A 10,651-nucleotide genomic window follows, 5' to 3' on the forward strand; every position below is an offset into this window, starting at 1 on the left:
ATGAAGACATTTTCATTGTCAAAATATGCCTGGAAATATTCCATGTCCGCCATATCATCACCAGTATACGGGAATAAAGCTGTAACACCAACGTCGATATCATCAAATGTTGGTATTTGAGGGACAAATGTGACGCAATCCTCCCACACAAGTACACTAGGGGGTTTGGTGTTGGCGTCAACACCACGACCAACACCACCATGGGCACCAAAACTACGGCTACGTCGTCTGCTGCTGCTGCTGGAGCTGCGTGAAGGTATGCTTGGCGCTGAGGCAGATTTCCGTACCGTAGGCCTACCACGAACACCTGATGTTGAGGGCCCACTGCCGTCATGCTATGAGACATGCTGCCGCCTGCCTCGATGTGTTACTGAGGCAGCAAAACCCCGCCTGGTGCCATCCCCACTGCTAGTACTCGGGTCGTCCACACTACTCGTATCGGAGCCAATGTCACTGAAGCCCGAGAAAGATTCGTCACATGTACTGTCACTGAATAATGAACTAGTGTCTGGGGACATACAGTACATGATAGTGGTGATGATAACGGTGTTGGCCCAGGGCGGCGAGACAGGCCGGGCGAGGAGCATGTACCGTACACGCTCACCACATCATCCACTTCTGTCTCTCCCTCACTCGTATCAGACCTCTGTGTCAGATCTTTCTCTGGATCCTAGTCCAGGTCATCATCCATAGCACCGTCGTCATACAAAATGTCATGAATCTCCTCCTCAGAGAGTTGTTTTCCATGACCGCGGGTCACCGTGGAATGGGAGCTTGTTGACGATGCGTCAGACATGGTTGCTGCTTGGGAACTGGGGCTCCCCGTGGCCGCAGGTCATGTTGGGATTTTTTTTCAAGATGGCGGGTGATCACTGGGGACCCCAGCCATCCATTCCATACCCTCGTCACCGCGCGCCACTTTTAAATTGAACATGAAAAATACAAACACCCCAAGGCATGTAGCGCACCCCAAGCCGGAGCCTGCAGGCGCGTTGCGCAGTTAAAGGGTTAAACAACTTGTCAATATTCAGGATGTTAGGTTTATGGGAATGATACCCAAAGTTTCAAGAGACAGCCATTGAATGTAATCATTTTCTCATTTGCAGTTGCAGGTTCGCCCTTTCATAGGCAGTTGGTTTCCAGGTTTCCCAGAGTGGCTTTGGCTTTCTTTCTGTTACCCATGATGCCTATGTTGCATCATGTGTCACCTATGTTGCCCCTGCTGCTTATGTTGCCCATGTCACGTATGTCGCCCTTGCTGAGCATGTTGCTCCTGCTGGTCTCTTGGGCTTATTCTCTTGCCTTTGTGGGTATGGGGTTTACTCTGGGTTCTGCTAGGAGGCTGCTTTCCATTGGTCTTAGGAGTGTTTCATCCTGCTTACTTAACCCTTTGAAGGGATGTGTTTGCAGGCTCATTTTGAGGTAGCCCATGGGCAGCTCGTTGTCCCCCCCTTCCCTTTTCTATGTCTCCATTCCAGGTGCATCACCATCCCTAGGGCCATGTGTCTTGTTCATCTCTGAGGTTAGGGTATTGCTCACTCTTTCTATTTTTCACCAATGGATAGATTGAGGAATTGTATTTGTAATTGTATTTTTCTTTTAATTTTACTAATCACTATTTATTATTGCTTTAAGGATTGAAGAAACAGAAGCAGAACGAGAAGAACGATTGAAAAGATGGAGCAAGTTTTTGGAAAGTGAAGAGAACACTGATAATTGAAACAAATGAAATACCAAGAGCTGAAATAAGGCACTATAAACATTAAGCTTACATTCAAGATTTTTCCTGAAGTTTACATTTTTTTTATATATATATTACACATTTTTTATGATTGATAATTTTATTTCAATAACATAATTTTCATATTTCTTGTACAGTAATTCAAATTAAATTAAAAAAAATTTCAAAAATTTTGATTGTATATTTGTCATTTTGTTGTTGGAATGGCATTTGTTGCATCCTTGTGAAAGATAATTTATATAAGAGAGAAAATGAGTGTGTGTAATTTCCTAAGTGTAGTTACAGAATAAGAGCTACACTCGTGGTGTCCCTTCTTCCCTATAATCTTTGGCATATGACACTTTGAAACAAATGATGGTTTTGACATCCAGCACCTTCTCACTTAAATTATTCCAGCTGTCTATAACTCTGTTCCCTAAAGGGAAACTTTTGTATATTTTTTATGGGAAACCCATTGTGGCTCTCTGAAGCTACTATAGGATGAGATGGTACAACCTACTAGGTCGCATCAACTGTAGAATTTTATAGGCCTACTGGGGACCAGCACCAGAACCTGGCCCACTCAAAGGTGCAGGGAATGGTGACATTTATTTTTGCCACATCACCAGGGAAGGCAACCAAAAAGTCAGATAGTCAAAACACACTGTTGCTGCTGGATTAAAAAAAGTATGAAGCCTTGAAACTTGCCTAAAAATCTCCCCCCTCCCCCCAACTATGTAAACAAATGATTGAATTCTCTTGGAACTAGTGCTCTCAAAACTACTGTAGGCTCGCTCTACACTGCAGTGTACGAGTAGTGCCACCATAGTCAGCCATAACGAGCAGTCACCCCCCACTTAGCTGAACAAGCAGACCACCAGAGCCAGCATGGAAGAGAGGCAACCTGGTATGTACTACATCAGCTATGGAATGGGCCGAGACGCCAACTGGTGGTGAGCTCCTGTCCCCCAAACGAGTGAGGGGAGTGGGACAAATCAGCTCATGTTAGTTTCAAAAGAATTTGATCATTTGTTTACATAGTTGGGGGGAGTTCTTTTGGTGGGTTTTGAGGCTTCAATCTCTTTTTGAATCCAGCTGTGGTGTGTTTTGACTCATTGACCTTGTGGTTGCCTTCCTTAGTGAAGTGACAGAAATAAACATCACCGCTCCCTAGGCATCTTTGAGTGGTCCAGGTTCTGGTGCTGGTAGGCCTGTAGAACTACATGGCTGATATGACCTGGTAGATGTATAATTTCAGCATATTGTACAGTAGCTTCAGAGAGTTACTGGGGCCCACTCAGAATTTGGCATTTCATTACATTCAACATGGGTTTTCTGTGGAGAGCCCCTTCGGCTCCCCGGAGCTATACTGGGCTGATGTGTATATATATATTAGACCGTGGCAACAGTCAATTGATGGAATTCTAGGCCTACCGGGGCCCTGGCCCCTCTCAAGAGAGGCATGAGGAGCAATGGGCTATAGACACATGTAATTGGAAGCAGTCTGTCTGCCATCTTCCAGGTCAGGCACCCAGAAAGGTAGGAATTCCAAAACAAACTACAGCTGGTTAAAAATTACTAACAGAAAGCCGAATGAGCAAGCAGAACTCCCCAAACAGCAAACAAGCATCTCATCACCACAGCTGCCACACCGCTGTCTGCGTAACTTTCCCCAGGGGCCCCAGACCTCCCCCGCCAGCTACCCAACTTAAGTTCTGAAGCTGTTGCGTTAAGTGGCAGTCGATCAACTCTGGCTCCATCCTTTGAGCAGTGCTGTACCTTGTGTGGTACTCTGTTGTGTGGTGGTGTGCAAGCCAGGAGTAATTCCAGAAATACTGGGGCTGCATGCCCCTAGGGTCACCTTCCTTAGATTCCCTGTAAGTACTACCCTTGTAGTTTAGGATTATCTTCCATAAGCTGTTCAGGAACTACCTCCGCAGTGTTCTTTTGCTGCTCAGTGTTTGCCTGTCCTTGGGGTCAGCTTTGGGGTGGTTCCTGCCGCTGTTTGACCTTGGGTAGGAGGTAGTATCATTGCTGGCTAGGGCGCAAGGTACTATGCAGCCGTCTGATATACACATAGCGGCCGGTTCTGTTACCCTGGAGACGTGCTTTTGCAGGGTTATTCTTTTCTTTGCCTGGTGGGGGGTCTGCCTTGTGTGACTATCGGTCCACTTGTATTTTTGGTAGCCCTCCACTAGGTCCCCGTGATTGTACACATTGCAGGGGTTCAACTTTTAGTTTGATTGCTTGATAGTTTAGATAACTGGTTAGCAGCAGTACCTTGCCTGGGCTTCTCTTAGAAGTCGCCCTAAGGGCCCTGGAAACTCCCATTGGGGCTCATTGGTCTGATTGAGGAGTCCTCTTGAGTCCCACCTTGCTCTGTGCGAGTTTGAAGGTTGCTCTGTCCCCATCTCAGGGTGTCACTCACCGGGTGTGTGCCTCCGTCATGCTGCCTGTTGGGTTGGTGACGTTTTCGACCAGGAGTCTTGCGAGTTTTGTTGCTTGTTTGTACTCCAGTTCACCCAGACTAATGATCATGATATGCGGGTGCAGGCAGCTTCAGCATTGCATGCTAGATTTAGGTTGCTACAGCACGCTAGGTTGGTTGCTTCCCCGGATACCCTGAGACTGTCCCGTTTTGGTTGTAGGGACCTGGACTTGGGGGGGGGGGGGGGGTTTAGTCGCCTCGACTTTGGTTCCGTCCGCACCCCCTTGTCCTTCCCCTTCTGTTGTGCGTCGTGGTCCTAGGGAGCCGGTCGGCCGAGCGGACAGCACGCTGGACTTGTGATCCTGTGGTCCTGGGTTCAATCCCAGGCGCCGGCAAGAAACAATGGGCAGAGTTTCTTTCACCCTATGCCCCTGTTACCTAGCAGTAAAATAGGTACCTGGGTGTTAGTCAGCTGTCACGGGCTGCTTCCTGGGGGTGGAGGCCTGGTTGAGGACCGGGCCGCGGGGACACTAAAGCCTCGAAATCATCTCAAGATAACCTCAAGATAAGATACCCCCCTGCTTCCGGCTCCAAAACATCTGAGGGATGGACTCCGATGATGGAACCATCGGAGTCGGGTCAGGGTTTAGTCGATAAATAGATACAAATGCTTGTGGGCATTTGGCTTCGGTCTTGCGCTTCTTTTCTCTGCTGGAGCTGTCTTTGGACTGGCTCGAGGAGGATGTGGGGGAGCTAGGTTCCAGGCCTGTGTCAGGTACTCTTGCCTCGGCGGCTTGGGCGTCGGCTGCCTTGTTAAGGGCTTTTGGGCCGATTCTGAAGGAAGCAGTGTCTCTGTTCTTTGCTTCGGGCCTCACGTGCTGACGGGTTGCTTGTCCACTCTTTGGAATCCGTTTGGGCCCCCTAGCTCTTAGATTTTCGTCCCCTTTTTGCCTGTTGCTGTTTGCAGAGTTTGTGGCGGTGCATTTTCTGCAGGGGGGATGTCGTGGAGGTCCTGCCCGGAAGAGTTGTGCCAGAGCTCAGGGTTTTTTCAGTCGTCGTAAGCTAGTAGTACTGTACTAGATTCAGGGCCAGCTCCCTCCTGTGGAGTCGTCGGTGTCTGGGCGATGGGAAGGAGGCTTGTGCTGTTTGCTCTTGTCTGGTCCCACGATTTGTAGGAGTTTTGGGTCGTTTCCTCCAGCTTGCGGTGGCATTGGATGGCTCCTCTTTCTTCAGGGGGTTTGGGACTGGCGGGGCTGGCCTCTTCCCCTGCGCTCTGTCAAGTCATCCTAGAGTGGGGTTCACTTGGACATGGTCGAAATAATGGCGTCCCTCAAATGGGTTCCCCTCCGGCCCAATTCTTAACCAGCTGTAGATTGTTTTCCGACTTTTCTGGGTGCTTGACCTGATAGATGGCAGACATAAACTACTTCCAATTAAAAAAGGGTATCTATAGACCATTGCTCCTTGTGCTTCTGTGAGGGGGTCAGGTTCTGGCTCGTGGTCCCTGGTAAGCTAGAACACCATCGATTGACTGTTACCACGATCTAATATATATACACATCAGCCCCATATAGCTCTGGGAAGCCTCCGGGTCTCACCCAAAAAATGGCATTTCATTATATTCAACGCTGTTTTTTTTTTACACTTGTGAATTTACATGTGTGTGTAATTACCTAATTGTAGTTATAGAATGAGAGCTACACCTGTAGTCCCATCTTCCCAGTACTCTGTCATATAACACTTTGAAACTACTGATGGTTTTGACCTCCACCATCTCACTTAGTTTGTTCCATCTGTCTTCCACTCTTTGCAAAACAAAATTGGTTAATATTTTTCAGCACCTCTGTTTACTTAGTTTGAATCTGTGTCCTCTTGTTCATGAAGTTGCTGGTTTCAGGAATTCCTCTTTGTCAATTTGGTAAATTCAAGTTGGAATTTTCAAGTGGTAATCATATCGCCTCTCTTTTTATCTTCTAGTATTGGCATGTTTAACGCCTCTAGTCTCTCCTCGTAACTCTTGTTTTTTAGTTTCAGAAGCCATTTTGTAACATGCCAGTGCACTTTTTCCAGTTTATTGATGCGCTTCTTGAGATTTCTTGAGACTCGAGATGTTCTTTGTGCTGCTCTGGTGACAGTTTACTATCCAAAATCACTGCTAAGTCTCGTTCTTTATAAGAGTTCTGTAATTCCTTTCCACATAATTTGTAAGTTGTGTGTGGTCTGTTTTCTCCAATTCCACATTGTGTGTATTTTCTATTTGTTTCTGCAGAATCAAGCTATTAGCTCTTGGACCTTGCCTTTCTAACCAATCTACTTTTTCCTCAATATTTCAACTACATATATATTTCTCTCTAACGCGCACACGTGCGCGGGTACACACACACACACTGTGTGTGTGTACTACCGCGACCCCTGTACTACAGGGGTCGCGGTAGTACAGTCGGGTTTTGTTCTCGACGCATAATCGAGAATTCCGGGTTTGAATCCCGGGTGGAGCAGAAATGGTTGGGCACATTTCTTTTATTTAAATACATGGATGGCGATATACTAAAGAAATTGTTCACGACTTTTGTTAGGCCAAAGCTAGAATATGCAGCTGTTGTGTGGTGCCCATATCTTAAGAAGCACATCAACAAACTGGAAAAGATGCAAAGACATGCTACTAAGTGGCTCCCAGAACTGAAGGGTAAGAGCTACGAGGAGAGGTTAGAAGCATTAAACATGCCAAAACTAGAAGACAGAAGAAAAAGAGGTGATATGATCACTACATACAAAATAGTAACAGGAATTGATAAAATCGACAGGGAAGATTTCCTGAGACCTGGCACTTCAAGAACAAGAGGTCATAGATTTAAACTAGCTAAACACAGATGCCGAAGAAATATAAGAAAATTCACCTTCGCAAATAGAGTGGTAGACGGTTGGAACAAGTTAAGTGAGAAGGTGGTGGAGGCCAAGACCGTCAGTAGTTTCAAAGCGTTACATGACAAAGAGTGCTGGGAAGACGGGACACCACGAGCGTAGCTCTCATCCTGTAACTACACTTAGGTAATTACACTTAGGTAATTACACTGACAGTTGGTAAATGGAATTTAATGTTAATAAATGCCATGTTATGGAATGTGGAATAGGAGAACATAGACACCACACAACCTATATATTATGTGAGAAATCTTAAAGAATTCTGATAAAGAAAGAGATCTAGGGGTGGTTCTAGATAGAAAACTATCACCTGAGGACCACACAAAGAATATTGTGCGAGGAGCCTATGCCACGCTTTCTAACTCCAGAATTGCTTTTAAATACATGGATGGCGATATACTAAAGAATTTGTTCGTGACTATTGTTAGGCCAAAGCTAGAATATGCAGCGGTTGTGTGGTGCCCATATCTTAAGAAGCACATCAACAAACTGGAAAAGGTGCAAGACATGCTACTAAGTGGCTCCCAGAACTGAAGGGCAAGAGCTATGAAGAGAGGTTAGAGGCATTAAATATGCCAAAACTAGAAGACAGAAGAAAAAGAGGTGATATGATCACTACATACTAAATAGTAACAGGAATTGATAAAATCGATAGGGAAGATTTCCTGAGACCTGGAACTTTAAGAACAAGAGGTCATAGATATAAACTAGCTAAACACTGATGCCGAAAAAATATAAGAAAATTCACTTTCGCAAACAGAGTGGTAGACGGTTGGAACAAGTTAGGTGAGACGGTGGTGGAGGCCAAGACCATCAGTAGTTTCAAAGCATTATATGACAGAGAGTGCTGGGAAGACAGGACACCACGAGCGTAGCTCTCATCCTGTACCTACACTTAGGTAATTACACACATACATACGTACTGTATATATATATAGTACATATATTCATATATACATCCCCAGGAAGCAGCCCATAGCAGCTGTCTAGCTCCTAGGTACTTATATACTGCTAGTTGAACAGGGTGGCATCAGGGTAAAAGAAACTACCTATTTGTCTCCGCCTCCATTGGAAATTGAACCCGGGCCATTAGGATTATGACCCCTGAGCGCTGTCCACTCAGTCGCGAGGCCCCACAGAGACAGATGCAATGTGTGTGTGTGTGTGTGTGTGTGCTTGAATGGGGTATCAATCATATTGTAATTAATGTAAATTTAAATAAAATTTTAGGTATTATGGATTTTTCTTAATGCCAAGGTCTTTAAATATCATTGTGAATGTTGTTTTAATTTCTGTGAGGGGATCTTTCAATAACTTTACTAGCTAAATCACTGGAGCTGACAAGCCTTAAGGAATCATACCGGGCTAATGAGCCCCACTTGAGCCTATGTTAAAGGTGAGTGCTTTCTGTAGGGTCAATGTTTGAGGTAATGGAGTTCCAAGCTAGTGGGATTAGGTGACCCAACCCCCAGGGAAAAAATTCCCAGCAGAAGAATAAAGTATACCAAATAAACGATCTGTTGTCTACAGTGAGTTCCTAACTCCCAAAACAGTGTAGGTTATGGAAACTCCAATCAACCATTACCTTAATATAATATTTATTAACCCCAATAACCCCCCCTCCCAGTACAATAAATACCTTACCACCTCAATCTTGCATTAATTCCCTGACTTCACATAAGTAGGAGACTAGGGTTACAACCAGCAAACTAAAGGCAAGTCTACTTTCCTTAGGAGCAGAACACAACACTTGATAACTTTAAACACACACACATGGTCCCTAGGGCCCTCCCAAGAGAAATACACAGTTGGGGGGGTTTCAAACACTGGCCTAGAAACACTTAAATATACTGTACCTAGAACACTTTATGGCATAGTAACAAATAATAAAAGGTACTTAACTTGATATTTAAAGAATAAGAAGAGAGGAGAAGGAAGGAGGGGAAAAGATATAAATAGCCACACAGCCACAACACGTCCAGTCCTGACCACCACCAGATAGAGAAGAACGTTCCCCCAACGCAAGATCGCTGCCTGAATGACTAACTGATCGTACAGTAACATTACTTTACACTAACATTACAACATTAACATTACATTACTTGGTCAGGGACTCAGTTCCCAGCTCCTTGCTCCGAATTCACTCCTTCCCGAGTGGGCATTTAGAATTCATGGCAGTGAAGGTGACCCTCTCCCATGGGTGGGGCACCTTTGGAGTTCTGTATAACCCTTGTCTACCGGTAACGAAGAAGGAACTAGAACACTATTTTGGTCAGATCACAGACACCCGCCGCGTCATGGGTGACTTTAACGCTCGGCACTCATCATGGCAACCCATGCTATCGGGTCGCCACCACAACATGGCTGGCCAAACCCTATTTCAGTTTCTCCTTGATTCCCCAGACCTCTCCTTACTGACGCCGCCAGGTTTGTGAACTCGGATAGACCCGCTAAATGGACATGCTTCAACGCTCGATCTTTGCATTGGAAGAGGCCCCTTCACGATGGCACAGATACGGACCGGGCCGTACCTGGGTAGTGATCACCTGCCCATCGTCATCTCCTATGGGGGTACTGTTCGTCCTACTCTGACCTCCCGAAGATCCAAATTGATCTTCTCGGAAGAGGGGGTGGCATGGCTATGAGGCGGATGACTGGTCGACCCTTCCCGCAGTTACTACAGATCTGCATGGGTCAGCGGATGCTCTCTCCGAGTCCCTCTTCAGTGTAGGCTCTCGGCATTTCAGGACACTGCATGCCCTCGCCGTCGCCGTACTATATATAAATTCACTTGAACGTGTCCAGCGTAGGATGACAAAGTTAATTCCCCAAATTAGAAGTCTTTCATATGAAGAAAGATTAATAAAGCTTAAATTGCATTCACTGGAAAGACGAAGAGTTAGGGGTGACATGATAGAAGTTTACAAGTGGATGAATGGACATAACAAGGGGGATATTAATAGGGTATTAAAAGTATCAACTCAAGACAGAACACGAAACAATGGGTATAAATTGGATAAGTTTAGATTTAGGAAAGACTTGGGTAAATACTGGTTCGGTAACAGGGTTGTTGATTTGTGGAACCAATTACCGCGTAACGTGGTGGAGGTGGGGTCCCTCGATTGTTTCAAGCGCGGGTTGGACATGTATATGAGTGGGATTGGGTGGTTATAGATAGGAGCTGCCTCGTATGGGCCAATAGGCCTTCTGCAGTTACCTTTGTTCTTATGAAAGAAACTCTGCCCATTTGTTGTCTGCGATCGCCGGGGATCGAACCCGCACGCTAGGATTACGAGTCCCTAGCGCTGACCACTAAGCCACAGACCTGTGGATGTGTGTGTGTTAGAGAGAAATATCTGTAGTAGACATAATAGAGAACAAATACGTCTGTTAGAAAGGCTAAGAGCTACAAATAGTAAATACTACAGTGGCAAATAGTAAATACATCCCCATGAAGCAGCCAGTAGTAGCTGTTTAACTCCAGGTACCTATTTACTGCTAGGCGAATAGGAGCATCAGGGGTGAAAGAAACTGCCCATTTGTTTCTGCATCAGCCTGGAATCGAACACGGGCCCTTAGGA

At 45.6% G+C, this 10,651-nt stretch overlaps 1 protein-coding gene across 6 annotated transcripts in view; it reads left to right on the top strand.

The window, feature by feature from the left end:
- LOC123775324 (17S U2 SnRNP complex component HTATSF1) overlaps positions 1–8,304 on the top strand; it is a 75,993-nt gene extending 67,689 nt beyond the window's left edge. For all 6 annotated transcript variants that reach the window (XM_045770388.2, XM_045770391.2, XM_045770389.2 and 3 more), the window contains one exon: positions 1,636–8,304. In XM_045770388.2, the coding sequence (XP_045626344.2) occupies positions 1,636–1,720 (85 nt within the window). In that variant the 3' untranslated portion in view covers positions 1,721–8,304. The remainder of the gene's footprint in view (positions 1–1,635) is intronic.
- The last annotated feature ends 2,347 nt before the right edge of the window (positions 8,305–10,651 follow it).

Source organism: Procambarus clarkii, chromosome 70 (genome assembly GCF_040958095.1).
Source record: "Procambarus clarkii isolate CNS0578487 chromosome 70, FALCON_Pclarkii_2.0, whole genome shotgun sequence".
In the NCBI taxonomy this organism is placed as follows: Eukaryota; Metazoa; Arthropoda; class Malacostraca; order Decapoda; family Cambaridae; genus Procambarus; species Procambarus clarkii.